This window comes from Pinus tabuliformis, chromosome 8 (assembly GCF_031772625.1).
Source record: "Pinus tabuliformis cultivar Carrire ecotype Pingquan chromosome 8, CPIR1, whole genome shotgun sequence".
Classification (NCBI taxonomy): Eukaryota; Viridiplantae; Streptophyta; class Pinopsida; order Pinales; family Pinaceae; genus Pinus; species Pinus tabuliformis.
The window spans coordinates 60002178-60018516 of NC_142294.1; the positions used below are offsets into that span (position 1 = coordinate 60002178).

Sequence of the window (16339 nt, forward strand, 5' to 3'; positions counted from 1 at the left end):
GGTCAATGACTTCTGGTGTCACAACGTGGCCAGTAGGTGTGGGATCATCTTCTGAGATATCATGATAGGCAGAAACAATTTGGGCAATAGATGTTGGCCATCGAGCCACTCTGTCTCTGAATATGAACCCGTTCCTATTTAGCCAGATGGTCCAACATATTATCAGAGGAAGACAGTGAATTTTTTGGTTCGAGGACCCCTCCCTCCATCGATTCCAAGCCTCCAATACATTATGCCCGTGCCATCTATTGGAAATGGATAATGTTGTTAGAACTTGTTCCCATATGTGGATCATCGAAGGGAAAAGTAGAAAAAGGTGATCATTTGTTTCCTCTGCTTGATGACAAAGTACACACCAAGAGGGGCCGAAAAAGGATTGCTTCATCAAGTTACCCCCAATGGTGTCTTATTCATTAAGACGTTCCACATGAACAATTTGGTTCGAGGAGGAGCTTTAAGCTTCCAAAGACTACGCCACCATTCCATAAGCACAAGCGGCATATGGGCAGCATGTATGATGGGATATCCTTCTTTGGGAGTGTATGCACCATGCCCAACAGGGGCCCAAATGAGTTCATCAGCTCCCTCCTTGATGCGTACATGAGATTCTGACAGCACATTGATATATCCATCCCAATCTTGCTGCCACTAAACAGGTATACCCAAATGATCAGCGGATTTCCATGCTTGAGCGAATAGGGAGGTATTCTTAGGGTCAGCAATGTTGGTGATCATGAGGATATCTATGTTCTTGAGAAATTGAGTGAGGTCGGGTGGGAGTCGATACATGTTGCCACATCCCGTCCAGGGATCAATGCCAATACGCACAGATGAGCCATCTCTAATTCGCCAAGTGAGACCATTTCTGATGGTGGGCAGAGTATGTAAGATTGTGCACCAAATCATGGATATCCCAGATCTTTGCCATGTAGGTAGGCGGATCCAATCCATAAGATGGAGAGGCCAAATATATTTATAGTGTATCACCTCGGTCCAAAGACTATGGGAGGTAAGAATAAGCCACCCCATTTTTGCAACAAGTGCATGAGCGAAAGAGGGTAGGTCTTTCAAGCCCCATCCTCCCCATTTCTTTGGAATTGCAATGTGTCTCCAACCCACCCAAGAAAAAGGTTTCCCTTCCTTGTAACCATTCCAAAGGAATCTGCAGCAAATTTTTTGTATCCGAGAGAGAATTCCTTTGGGAATCCATGCCAGAGACATCCAATACATCGGTGTAGCCTCCAAGACCGATTTAATAAGCACTAATCAACCTGCTCTAGATAAAAACCTATGATTCCAGTTGTGTAGTCTCTTTTCCACCTTGGCCACAAGCCATATCCAGTCCGCAATTTTGTAACAGTGGGGTTTGATTCAGAACCCAAGATATTTGAGCCCATCATCCAAATTAAGGCTCTGGAATGGAAATTTCTGATGTGCAATCTGAGCTTCCTGTGGAGTGCAGGCTGAGAGAGTGATAGTGGATTTCAATCTGTTAGGTTCCATACCAGTGGTTGTAGAAAAGAGCAACAAGATGTCATAGAATACAGTGGTGTCCTGAATGCCTCCATTGAGAAATATAAGCACGTCATCAACAAAAAGGAGGTGGGTAAGAATGCACTGGTCTGTAATTTTGAGTCCCTGTAATCGCCCCTCTCTTTTAGCCATGGCTAATAATCTGCTAAGTCCTTCCATGACAAGTAGAAAGAGGAGCGGGGAAAGAGGGCATCCTTGTCTGAGGCCTCGTTCTGCATGAAAAAAGTTGGAGGCAGAACCATTGATCAGGACATTGAAAGAGACAGTAGTGATGCAACACATAATCCAATTGATGAAGGGGAGAGGGAAGCCTAAATGGGTTAGGAGCATTCTTAGGTAAAGCCAGCTAACCTGGTCAAAAGCTTTGGAGAGATCAATTTTGAGGATGGCACCTTTAAGCTGCTTAATCTTGATGGAATGGAGGGCCTCCTGTGTTGTGCCAATAGCCTCATGAATTTGTCGGTTATGCAAGAAAGCAAATTGTTCAGGCGAGATATGATTTGATAAAATAGGCTTAAGGCGATTGGCAATAATCTTGGCAATGATCTTGTAGAGGCAGTTACAGAGAGATATAGGTCTGAAATCATTGAATGAGAGAGGAGAGTCTACTTTGGGAATGAGTGCGATGAAGGTAGAGTTGATAGCCTCGTACATACACCCAAATAGCCTATACTCCACCACCTTAAGGAGATCATGTCCAATGGTATCAAAAAAGGCTAAGTAAAATTCAATAGTCCAACCGTCTGGTCCCAGACTTTTGTCTTTTTTGAACCATTTTAGCGTGCTTTCCAATTCTCCCATAGTAACAGGATTTGTGAGCTCCTCTGCCTCATCAGGATCAACAAACCGAGGGAAGAGTCCAGCAATTCGAACAATTTCGGCAAGTGAGGCACCGGGGGGGGCCTTGAAAAGTTTCTGAAAATGTGAATTTCCCAAGTGTGCCAATTGATGAAAGGATTTGGCGAGGTGGTCGTCCTCAGATGGCATGTGCCAAATAGTGTTGCTAGCCCTTCTTCCCTTCGCATAATTGTGAAAAAAATTGGTGTTCTCACCTCCAGCCTGTAGCCAAATAGCCCGACTCCTGAGGCACCAAGTTTTTTCCCGATATTTGAGGATTTTGGATCTCTAAGTTTCCAAGTCAATGAGAAATGATTTTGCCTCTTCAGATGTAAACCCTTTTCCCTGCTCATCCAAGAGATCTGTGTTGTTGGGAAAAGTATCCATTCGGAATGCCCCTATCCCACTCTAAGGTGTGATAGTGCCTTAGCAACAAACAAGGAAAACTAATTGAGTATTTCTTCTTTACGAAATGTAAATGAGGAGGAAGGATGTAACTAACCAGTGTCTTCCGCTAGTTTGTTGATCCAATCGCTCCTCTCTTCAGTAGTTCCCAGCTCCTTGCTCCTTCACCGGCCCAGCTTCACCGAATTCCTGCAAGATCACAAGAGAGAGAAACTACACGAAGATATAGATATACATTCATAAAAAGCTCAAGATCAGACTAAGCTAAACATGTAAGCATAACAAAACATCATTGGTACACAACATGTAGGAGAAACTCAAATAGTTTATTGATAGAATAAGAAAGTCCAAGAGGAGATACAACCAAGTGAGTTCTGATCCAGCATCTACCTCCCAGCAAAGGAATCCCTTCCTCTCCTCCAACAAAGCATAAATCACCCAATGTACTAATCTCAATCTCAAACCAACAACAATTCTCTGCAAAGTACAAAATTCCAGCCTCCTGAACCTCTGGGTGAGAGATCCATATATAGATGTAAGCAGAGAGGATGAGTCAGCTTATGTTTTGACTTGTGGCTTCTCTCTGTCAGTTCTTGCTTCCACTTGGAGGTTGAGAGCCTCTTACTCATCACTAGTCGAATTCATTGAGGCAATTGTCATTGGAGAAGATTCTGGAAGCTTCCAGGGTCTTTCCACCTCGTTGAATGAGTTTGCCATTTGTCATTTCCCGCTCAGCACACCCTGGTAGTGCTTTTAGGTGCGTTGCAATGCACCCAGCTAGTGTACTGGGGTGCACTGCAACGCAGGTAGCTAGAAGAGCATTGATCCTGAATTGACTATTTTTGAGTTGTTTTTGGTGGAGAACTTCTGGGAGAAGCTGTCATTGGTTGACCTTGTTCCTTTAGGGGCAGGAAAAACTCTTTTAGGGACTTTGGATCCCTTGGATTATGGACATTTCATGCTCAATGATGTAAGGCACAAAAATTTCTATAACAGTTGCCCCCTAAAGTGTGAGGTCGTTTATCGGGTGAAATGCTTTATTAGGAGGATCCGAAGTTCTTTCAATGCTGGGAGGAGACCTGTAATAAGATACAATACAATACATTATTTTTCATACTGTTTTCATGATCTAGCTGAGGTGGACATTCCCATGCTCAGCTTTATAAATTCATTTTTCTGTACATAGGACAGACAATCGTCTGATGGTAGACTGATGATTTTGATGAAATCATCATCCTTTTGGTAGGATGATTATCTGTGCTGCAATGCTGTACATGTCAATGTCTTTATTTTTCTTGAATATATATCGCAGCCCGGATGGATGAAACTAGATCCGGGGTCTTCAATCTCGTCCGATCTTCACTCTAAGTACAAGTCGATCCATGTGAGAAATGTTATGAAGTCGAACATGGAAAGACATCGCTTGATTACCAGTCAATGATGTAAATTGTTAACAAGCGCGAGAGGAATCACCGATAATGATAATGACCCTCAAGGTACTGCAGTACAATTCACGTGGTGTGAATAAAGGACTTGGCGTCGAACACCACGCAAAATCTTTCGGTCGAAGGTCATTAATGTATACCTGTCGCCGAAAGTGAGAAACTTGCCATTGAGGCATGCAAGTTTCAAAGTACTGAAGGGGGTGTTCCTAGATCAACTTCTTGGATAATGAGCTGATGTTGACAAGAAGCGATCCGTCAAAGGCGGGCCTTAATGTATCCCACATCAGTCACCCGGAACGGAGCAAATGATTTTGATGGAGGTGAAAACAATCTGATGATATATGGTTCAAGGTGGCGGTCATGAAAGAATGAAGGATAATGTATGGTAGTGGATGGGACACGGTTGACTTCTCTGGATGACTTCTCTTGAACATATCGGTGACACTTATGTGATGGATTGGTAGCATTTACCCCAAAGATGGATGGTATGGCGAGACCATGGCGATGTGACCGGTGAATGAAACAACCCAACCCGACTCAGGCATGGAGTGGAATTGTCATGTTCAAGAGCGACTTGCTACCAATAAAAGTTCTTTGAGTTTCTTCCCAATTTTCCCCAATCATTGCTGACCAGTACCTCTTTATTTTTGTCAAGCTTGAGGATGATAACATATGCTTGTTCTATAATTTACCCTTCGGGCAAACCTATCGCTATGTTTTAATGAGCCTAGCGATAGTGAAACTCGTTCTCGTCTAAAGACAAGTTTGTCGCTATTAATGTTTTTTAACGAGTCTAACGACAAAGATAACTCGGTCCTTTTCATTTTTAGAGAGTTTGAAAAGGTACGTAAAGTTAACTCCAAAAGTCCTTTTTCGTCATCTAATCCCTTAAGTCCGAAAAAGTATAAAACAATACAGAAGGGATGAGTTTTCGATAGTTTTAATGAGCCGAACAAAACAAGTGCTCGATCTTTTTGTGCAATAATCCCTCAGGTCCAAAAAGATTAAAATCCAGAGGAGGGATAGCACTTCCGGTCGCTTTAACGAGCTGGAAGGCCAAAACTCGGCAATCTTTTCATATTTTACGAGTCAGATGAAAAGAGCTTAAAGAAGACTCGTCTTTTGAGGAACGAGTGATAAAACGGGTTAGCAGCTGATTCCAGGTAAGGGTTGGAATTTTCCAATCACGGCAGTGTCACAAGAATGGCTAGTGAAATCACTCTTCGCAGCTGTTCCTCAAAATGGGTAAACAATCAAATGGAGGTGAATGATCGGCCAACGGAAAAGTGGAGGTGACGGTGCAAACACAACCAAGGCTTTAATGGCTGATAATGTTACATTCACGGTGGTTATTTACCGGAGGATAGTTCATTTTTTAACGAGCTTAAACGCGGGTTGAAACACTTGCTCGATCTTATGTTTATTTTTTAACGAGCATGAACTATGTGCTAAAACTGCTCGATTTTATGTTTATTTTTTAACGAGCATGAACTATATGCTAAAACTGCTCGATCTTATGTTTTTTTTTTTAACGAGCATGAACTATGTGCTAAAACTGCTCGATGCGGGTTTATTTTTTAACGAGCTTGAAACCTGTAGTAATACTGCTCGTGATAAGTTTGCATGCCCCCAGTATAATAACGCAAATCAAGGTGCCTGACCCCCAAGCTTCATTGCATTCAACTTGGTGGTTGGAATGAAGGTTTACCTTTGAGATTTGGAAAGGGGATTGTTTCATTTTTTAATGAGGTTGACACAGTAAAAGAACTATCCTCATGACTCCTTATTTCATTTTTTAACGAGGTTGACACCAGATAAGAACCGTCCTCGGAGCCCACTGTATTTACAGTATTTGATAGAAAATTGAAAACCGAAGGATGATAAAGGTCATCTTTAGTATCTTCTCCACAATCCGGGAGAAGGGAACGATGGTGGGAATCAGTCCATGGCGCCCCGTCAATTACCATTGATTGAATGATTCCTTCATTTGTAGAATGTACAAGTGATGAAGGATTTGAAGAGGTGCCATATTCCTTAGACCTATCTATCCAAACACTCGATGAGTGTTGATTTTGGTTTGCCCCCTAGGCCAAGAAAATTGATTGCTACAATATTTCTATTAGGGCAATGATCCATGCTGACAAAATGTTTAGGAATCTTCCGAATCCATTAGATATAGAAGATTTCATATTGTAGGTTTCCACTGTGGCCACTTTCGCCATATTACTTGGAGGTTGTAGGGCAAAAGTACCCATTAAGGCAGGGTCTTTTAGGAGGCCTATTCCAATATTTTGAAGCGGATGATCGCTTCCATGGATCATTGGAATGCTTCCCGTAACTTGTGAACTGTTGGGGAGAAATGTTTGTTGGTCGATGATTGTAATTCTTCCTTGAAAGGGAAATGCAATCTTCCTGAAGTAGGTCGACACAACTGCGGCCATGGCATATATCCAGGGCCTTCCCAGTAGGATGTTGTAATCGAGGTTTCCGTCGATTACTTCAACATCAACTTCTACTGTTTTGCCCCCTAGTTCAACTTTCAAGTTACTTAAAATCCCGTATGGAGTGTATGATCGTCCATCAAATGCTTTTATCATTGTTGAAGATCGCGACAAGGGTGGTGAGCCTAAATTTTTCCAGCAACTCATCGACATAATACATGTGGATGCCCCCTCATCAATAATTGTTCGATGAACAGTTTTGTTGAGGGCTTTCACTTGAATAAGGAAAGCTAGTTGAGCTGGTAATTGAGGGTCATATCCTTTATGATCAAAGGCCACAAGATTGGAATCCATTGGGCCAATCCCACCTATTGCTGATAATAAAGCTTGCTTTTGGGAGGGGCAATTTTGCGGTACCTCAAGTGTCGACATAGCGGATGGCGATTGGGCCAAGTCCTCTACTATATTATAATTCTGTGCTACTTTTGCACTAGGATTAAATGTTGATTTGTGTACTAATCCCTTTGGCGACTTTATCATTGGTTCAGGAATGATGGGTGGCACAACTTCAGTCAAAGTTGTTGTCGAACTACCAGGTTGTTCATTGGCCTTGTTATTCGACAGCTGTGGATTCCCGTAATCTTTATTCCTCGTCAAAGCATCATTTTGCTGCTCTGAGATAGACAACATAAGAACTTGGGATCGAGAAGCATTTTGATTAGCAACCAATTTGGTTCCCGGGTTTGGAAACGGATCAGTTAATACTGCTGAGGTTTTTGAACTCTTAAAGAGTTTCTTAACTTCAGCGTTATGTGGACAATCTCTCGTCCGATGATCCTCATCGCATATATGACACCCCGCAGGGGGTTTCCTTTTCCCAGAAGGGTTTGTAGAAGCTTTATCGTGCTTCTTTTTTCTCCCTTTCTTTCTCTTCTTGCCCCCTGGTTGTTTCAGTTGTTTGCCCTTGTCGGCATTTACTTCCGAGGCGAGAAGTTCGTCTTTTGCATTTTGATCTGAAATCTTACGGGCTTTCTTGGACGTAGCCTTTGTCGATTTCACGTTTGTCATGCCAATCACGCCATCGCCGGCGTGAGAGTCATTGTTTGATTTAGGAGGAGGAGGAATTGAGAATTCCGGTCTAGGGGCGTCAGGTATTTTGTCGTAGAGCGTGCCAGACTGAGTATAGACCAAGTCCAGATATTGCGCACGAGCGATGACTTGCTCTTCCGTTACGACTCCCCCCTTTGCCACATCTTCCGTGATTGTAGGAAGTAAGGACTTGATAAACCATTCAACTAATAGTTGATCGGGAACGTACGTTTTTACCATCCTACGACGACATCGCCACTCATGTATATGATCAGATATGTGAGTGGCCGTTGTCTGTTTGAAGTTGGTTAGGAGTTTCGTTCCCGTTTCATACCTTATCGGTAATTGAAAATGGGTTAAGAAAGTCGTGGCTAAGATACTGAAGTTGTCAAACGAAGCTCTAAGCAATTTGATGTACCATTTTGCCGCCGGACCAGTTAACGTCCTCTGAAAAAGGCGAAGTCTTATCGAATCATCATTCAGGGTGTTTGATGAACACCACAGATGAAATGTCATCACATGATTCGACGGATCTTCACCCGGATTTCCATTAAATTTAGGAATATCTGACGGAAGTTTATGCGGAATCGCTGGCCACCAAGGGGCATAAGCAATTGGATCATTCGTCAGCCGGTTTAGATCTGGTAATTCTAGAGTTGCTACAAAGGGCAACTGTTGATTCAAGTTAGGCGAAGCATACCCAGGATAAGATGGAATCGCCTGAGCAATGGATCTTTGCATACCAGCATAATGTATTTGATGCTGGCAACTTTGACAAGGTTGATGGGCATAACCATTATAGTATGGTTGTTGATAACCGCTTTGGAAATGCAGTTGCCCATTACTTACAAAGACTTGTTGCTCAGGTCCTTGATATGATTGCTGGAATTGCGGTTGTTGAGATTGAACCAGCTCTGGTTGTTGGACCCTTTGTTGTTGTCCAATACTGGATGATTGACCAAGATGAGGAGTCATAGTACTTGTTTGAGCCTGAGTCGCTCCAGATAAGGAGGCACTAACCTGAGGTTGTGATTGAGTTGTCGAGACAAGAGGTTGTTGTATTGCAACCTGAGAAACTTGGGGTTGACATACAACAGGTAGCGCTTGTACTTGCAACGCAATCACCATACCAGGTATAGTGGCAATATTCAACACAGGGTGGACTGGTTGCATTGAATATGCAACCCTTGGTTGCTGAGGCAGTATTGGTACCCAACCGCTGGATGTAATTCCAGTTTGACCTGAACTTTGTGTAAACTCCCATATGGTTGTTCTCCGGGAGGGAACAATGAAAAGGTATACTGCCCTCCATATGGTGGCAATCCAGTACTTAAAGGGTAGATTGGCCTTTGAAGACACATTGGATCAATTTGTTGAGTTTCAACATAAGAAATACCAGATGATAATCCGGATGAAGAAATAGGAACTAACCATGTCGTCGAAGCAGTCCCTAATGGGACTCCGGCTTGTTGTTGATAACTTGTCGAGACAGATGGTATACCATTGAACATCGTTGGAGTAGCAGTAGGAGGCTGTGCCACTGCTGTGTCGGACGACACAGTCCTGGATGTCGACGGTTGTTCAGACATTTGGAGTCTATCCAAAAGATTGCCTAGTGATTCCACAGGAACTTCCGCTGGTGGTAGACCAACTTCTGACGAAGAAGGAAATAGAGTGACCCCGACTCCAAAGTGTGTTGGAGTACTTGCTTGCGGATCTTCTACAATTTCCTCTATCGCAATCAAACCAGGTGGAAGGGGAAGACCGTCAGGTCTGTAAAATATTTCTGGTGCCGAAGAAGGGGTTGAATCGACAGCGACAGATGTTTGAAGAGCAAGACTCTCCGAACCGGTTGCAGATGGAACTGGTTCAGTAACACAAGTGTTTACTCTCAGACTAGGATCAGTATCACTGTCCCTCTGTGGCTGTCAAACTTCTTCTGTAGAGGCAGGGTTTCGAGAAATGTTTGGAGTAACCGGAATCTCGGATGTTGTTGGAACACTTGTTCTAACTTTAATAGGAGATTTGGAACCGGTTAAACGAGTTTGCTTTGTCCGTACTGGTTTCGATTCCGGAGACAAAGACGGTTGACTCGTAAGCCTCCACGAACGACGGGGTTTCAATTGACTTTCTTCCACGATTGCGAATTACTCGATCAACTAAAATACAAAAGGGGAAATGTGTTTCCGAATTAAATGAATTTTAGACGCTTTAGACACAACTTTCTTTTTCAATTTTACAGAGTCGAGAAAAAGCAAAAGATGACTCTAGTCTCCTTCGATTTTTAATGAGCCTGAAGTGACAAGTGCTCAGATGGACCTTTTCCGTTAAGGAGTCTGAAAAGGAACGAAATGGATTGCTCTGGAGTTCTAGGTAGAGGGTGTGCCAAACTTTTCGCAAAACCGCAGAATACTTTTTAAGGTACGGGCGGTCAATCTTCCCGAATGCTGTGTTCAGTGCATTGCGATCAGTAGGGCGGACGACACGGCTTCCTATGGATAAAGGTTTTATGCCTATAGGGGTCTCCCAATATATACTCGACGATACGTGGGAGCACAATCTGTACTGGTGCTTATCGTCTCTCAGGAGGAATCACCCAACCATCAGTGAGATCGACAGTCACCAGGTTTTACGACGTCGGAACACGTCTCTAGCCTAGACCTTTATGTTGTGTGTTAAGTTCCAATGCGTTGTTAAGTTCATTCAATTTATTTTAGGTTGATCTTTCTTAGAAGTTTGCCTTTTTGGATCACCACGAGATGTATATACAATTCCTAAATGCAGTCTAAAGATGATAAGCAAGCTTTTATCTCTTTTCAACAATGAAAATCCTAGCTACAAGGGGAAAAGAAAGACACAATCTTTTCTCAAAGAGAATAGAGCACACAGTAATGCACTTTTCCCTAAATCAACATACAAACTGTCAAAATGCAAATGCACATATGCATGTATTTGTTTTCACTTTCTTAATATTGATGCCTAAAAAGAAAGTTGTTGTACAAATTTGAATTCGATTTCAAGTGAAAAACATAAACAAGCTCCTTTTTCGAAATCAAAAAGACGATTACGACACTTTATGATTTACTTGTTTCGACACTAGAAATGCATAAATTCAAACCAAACGACAAAAGTAAAAGCTTAATCAACTGTGAACAGCAAACAAACTCACTCCTAAGATCAAAACGACACTTACGACAGGTCTAGATCTAAGGGCGACAGTATGACTAGTTTACTTTTGTAATGGGAAACTGCAAATGATGTAACAAATACACAAAGAACAAACACAGTTTCTTTATACAACTGAGGCGGAATTGAGGCAAAGAAAAGGGGTTTCAGATAGGCACACTGACTGATAACAGGCTGCAAAAAACAGAGATAAAACTGAGCAAAAGGAAGCAAGGAACCACAGCTGCACAAGGCAAAGGCTAATCAGCGCACCCTCAGCACAGAGAAACTGAACTTCAGCGCAGGTATCCTTCATGGGACCTGCGTTGAAATGCGGAACCTCTTCACAGAGTCTGCGCTGAAGCAGAAACGAGAATTGTTTCTGGGTTCTGGGTCACGGTTTGCAGTTTAATCTACAGTTTTTGGCCGGATAAAAGCTATCAATTAGGTACAATTAGAGGGATGATTTAAAGGAGGACTAAGATCTATCACAAAGGGTTGTTAGAGCACTTGTGGATCAGTTGTTCAGATCATAAACAGGCCCAGCGAATGGACTAGAGTAGCAAATCTCTACTTTGCATTTGAAAATGGCAAATGCAGTTCGATTCGACACTCTTGAGTTTATGAGGTGAACAACAATAGAAACACAAATAAACTAACAAGATACGATCCCCAGTGGAGTCGCCAATTTGTTGTTGGGAAAAGTATCTATTCGGAATGCCCCTATCCCACTCTAAGGTGTGATAGTGCCTTAGCAACAAACAAGGAAAACTAATTGAGTATTTCTTCTTTACGAAATGTAAATGAGGAGGAAGGATGTAACTAACCAGTGTCTTCCGCTAGTTTGTTGATCCAATCGCTCCTCTCTTAAGTAGTTCCCAGCTCCTTGCTCCTTCACCGGCCCAGCTTCACCGAATTCCTGCAAGATCACAAGAGAGAGAAACTACACGAAGATATAGATATACATTCATAAAAAGCTCAAGATCAGATTAAGCTAAACATGTAAGCATAACAAAACATCATTGGTACACAGCATGTAGGAGAAACTCAAATAGTTTATTGATAGAATAAGAAAGTCCAAGAGGAGATACAACCAAGTGAGTTCCAATCCAGCATCTACCTCCCAGCAAAGGAATCCCTTCCTCTCCTCCAACAAAGCATAAATCACCCAATGTACTAATCTCAATCTCAAACCAACAACAATTCTCTGCAAAGTACAAAATTCCAGCCTCCTGAACCTCTGGGTGAGAGATCCATATATAGATGTAAGCAGAGAGGATGAGTCAGCTTATGTTTTGACTTGTGGCTTCTCTCTGTCAGTTCTTGCTTCCACTTGGAGGTTGAGAGCCTCTTACTCATCACTAGTCGAATTCATTGAGGCAAGTGTCATTGGAGAAGATTCTGGAAGCTTCCAGGGTCTTTCCACCTTGTTGAATGAGTTTGCCATTTGTCATTTCCTGCTCAGCGCACCCTGGTAGTGCTTTTAGGTGCGTTGCAACGCACCCAGCTAGTGTACTAGGGTGCACTGCAACGCAGGTAGCTAGAAGAGCTTTTGAATTGATCCTGAATTGACTGTTTTTGAGTTGTTTTTGGTGGAGAACTTCTGGGAGAAGCTGTCATTGGTTGACCTTGTTCCTTTAGGGGCAGGAACAACTCTTTTAGGGACTTTGGATCCCTTGGATTATGGACATTTCATGCTCAATGTTGTAAGGCACAAAAATGTCTATAACAATCTGCCAGCTTGGATTCAATGATACTGAGAGCCTGTTCATCCCAATCACGCTTATCTTTAGCCCATTTGATAGATAATCTCTTAATTTCAAGAAGGTTATGACAGAAACCTTCTGCAATGGATCTCCCTTGAGCAGGTGGATGGGTGCACCAGTATTCATTGACCAAATTGATGTAATTGGGGTCCTTCAGCCAAGTTGAATTGAATTTGAAAGGTGCCCTGGGCTTCTGGAAGGGACCCGACAGCTCCAAGAAGATAGGAGAATGATCAGATATGCCACTAGATCCCACCCACTATCTGTAATTGGACAAGGCTCTTACCAGATGCTCCTTGATGAGGAATCTATCCAAATTCCTAGCCAGAGTTGCATCCCCTGTTCTTCTGTTGCGCTAGGTAGGCTGTGATTTATTCATGGGTATATCAATCAAGTGGTGTTGCTCTAGGAGGTGTTCCATAGTGTCTGATAAAGGATCCAATTGAGCATTGCTTCCCCAAGATTCCCCATATCCAATGGAGAAATTCAAGTCCCCACCTAGAATAAGATTGTCGGAGTTGGATAGAGTTAAGTTGAGGAGGTGGTTCCAAAACTCAGCTCTATTATGATAGGGGGCATATACATTTATAATTCTGAAGTCCATGCAGAGCTCCGAGGAGTAGATATCCATACCAATGAAACCAGACCCTCCCCAAGAAGCATTGAGTTTGATAGTGCAGGGATTAATGCCCAGGGCAATGCCCCCAAATCTACCAATGACATCAAGTGCATGGAAGGTCCAGCTTGACTTCAGAGATTGCAGGGCAGGGATGACCTGGTCAGCCAAACCAAGGGTTTCTTGTAGGAAAATGATATCAATAGGCTCAGAGTCTAATAGTCTTCTGAGGGCTAGTTTTTTGGGAGGGCTAGCCAGTCCTCTGCAATTAAAGGAGATCCACTTCATGGGGGTGGCCGAGGAAGGGTGTTTGATGCTCTAAGAACCCAGTCAAGTGTGGATTGTCTGCCATGAGCCACTTCCACCCCAGCCTGCAAGATAGCTTTTGAAATGAGTGAGTGTCGACCCCTGGTGTTCTTGGAAATTCGAGGTGGGGAGGTCAACCCAATCCCGACATGCTCAGGGGGTGTGACACTCGGGATCGAAGATTGTATGAATGTGAGTGCCCAGAGGTGGTCGAAAGATCTGGGGGAGAGGATGAGAGAGCCAATCCAGGGATAGATGGTGGAGTGGTCAAGATAGATGGTTGATGGAGATCTAGTGGGCAGGTAATAGCAGAAGAAGATATGCCAGGTATGGATGCATATGCAGTATGCAAGTGTTGTGCAGTACAATTTAAAGAAATAGAAGATACAGAGAAAAAAGGAGGAGGAGTACCCAATGAGCGAGTGGCCGTAGTTGTCGCCCTAGATCTTGTCATAGGCGGGGAGGATGGGGGGAGGCCGAAGTTGGCACATGTGTCAATCTGCACTCCGTTGTCAAAGGACCCTTTGACCGAGGTATCTGACCTTCAACAGATGAAGGTGCAACAGGATCAACTTCTTCTGCTTCTTTGGAAGGAGAGGTGGCAGGGCGAACCAGAGGGCATTCTTTATAGAGGTGTCCAACCTTATGACACCTTCTGCATCTGAAAGGCACTCCCTCATAGTCCAGAATTTGTATACGTGTGAATCTTTTCCAATGCAGTGTAATCTTCTCCTCCAAACCCTCTCTGGTATCCAGGTATACCAAAATGCGAGCCATTGATTTATTGCCTGAGGTAGTGTAAGTCTTGTCGTAGTCCAGAAAGGTGCCAAGCGCATTCCCAATGCAAGTGAAGATGTCTTCAGACCAAAAATGGAGGGGTAACCCAAGCAACCTAACCCAGAGTGGTCCTGCTCCAATTTGTTCCCACTCAGGATTCAATAATGGGCTCCAACGCTTAAGCAATATAGGAGCCATCTCTATATGCCAATACCTCGAGAGTGCCCAAGAGGTATATTCCTCCCTTTGAAAGCTGAGCGCAAACCAACCCCGAGCTAGGGTAGTAACTTCCAGGAGTTCCTTGAAGATATTCCCCCAAATTTCCATGACCCAGAGGCGTAGACGAGCAACTGAATATGCTCGACCTCTGACTCGGCCCACTAAAACCTTGCTTGTCATATCTACAACTTCCCCCATTTGTACCCCCTCTCCAAAACTGAGTGATAGATCCTTTCGGGAGGCCTTTACACACTTCAATTTTTTGACCTTACCAGAGCGAGGCGTTGTCGGGTGGTCTTGTAGGGGATCTTGTGAACCCTGATTCTCCTGTTGTGGTATAGGGTTACTCTCCCGAGGGTTTACCGTCGGCGTGTCGAAACAACCAGAAGGGGAGGTAGATGGACCGGGCTCCGTCGCGAAGTGAGTGAAGGGGAGGGAATCCAGCTAGAGTGAAGAGATGCCCGCTGCTGAAACAAACCCTACAGAGGTGGGGAATGCATTGGAGACCTGATGGGGCGATGAAACGGAGGCAAAGAGTCATTAGAGGGGGGGGTCAAGATGCAGGTGGCGAGAAGATGAAGTGTAGTCGGAGAGGGGTGGGCAGTCAAGGCTCGAAGAGTCGATAGAGAGTGCGGTGAACGGCAAACTGGGCATGGAAGGGTCGAGGTCGAAACGGGCAGGGGGGAAATCAGAGTACAACAGAAATGGCATTCCCAGGGACCGAGCAATCATAACCTCCAGAAAATCATTAAGGCTCGTCCAGATAGGCTCGTAGGGGTTAGGATCCGCCAAGTAATCCACCACGTCTTCATCCATATCCGACATTCTGCAGACAATCCCGAAGACAGCGAAAAGGTTGGTTTGTTGATAGCAAAATCAAAGATGGAATCCGCCAAATGTGACGATGTAGATGACACCACACCTGTGAGGATGGTAGTGTGCAGTTGTGGTTCTACAGTCGGTGTTGAGGAAAAACCTAGTCGTGGTCCCATTGTAAATCAGACGAAGCTTCATTTTTTCGAATTCCTATGTTCCTCGAACCAATTGAAATGTTATGATCAAGCAAATTCTTAATCAAATGAAAGAGTTCGCTCTCTGAATCACACAAAGAATCTCTTGGTTTTATTTTGTTGCTTTGTCATGTATTTTCTTTTGTCATTTTGTTCTTCTTTGGCTCAAAGGGCGATGTGGCAAAACTTAAAAAGGGTAGTTCTGATGAGGAACAATGTTTGGCTAATTTGTTGCGTCTTTCCTGTTGGCTCAATGAATGTTACAATGAGGTCCGCTTATATACCTACGCAGGTTCCCTTTCAATGAATGGATGTGTCCCTTAGAAACATGCATCTTCATTAACTAATCATTAATTACTATAATTATGTTTACTATTTATTCATTTATATTCATTTTATTTTATATAATATATATTCATAACATTGTCCCACTCTTCAAAAATATTTGTCTTCAAAGCTTAATCACATGACAATTTCTTCGTTTATTGATAATTTCTTTATTTTCCCACATCATTGCGACATTTGTAAGCGGTGTTATTGAAATTTTACCTATTTCCTTTTGATTCCTTTTTTTAACATATATATATATAAAAGTTAAGTAATTTTTTTGAAATAACTTTATAAAAAATTGCTATAATATAACTTCATAATTAATTAAGTTAAATTCTAATAATTATATATAATAACTTTATAATTCGTTAAAATTCTTTTCTATTTATTTATTAATTTC

The 16339-nt window shown here is 42.8% G+C and overlaps 1 protein-coding gene across 1 annotated transcript; it reads right to left on the reverse strand.

Annotated features, from left to right (window-relative positions):
* Window positions 1–14053: 14053 nt before the first annotated feature.
* On the reverse strand, window positions 14054–14797 carry LOC149234138 (uncharacterized). The gene has a single exon (XM_089368165.1). It carries the CDS (start codon window positions 14795–14797, stop codon window positions 14054–14056), a length of 744 nt encoding a protein of 247 aa, XP_089224291.1.
* Window positions 14798–16339: the final 1542 nt, after the last annotated feature.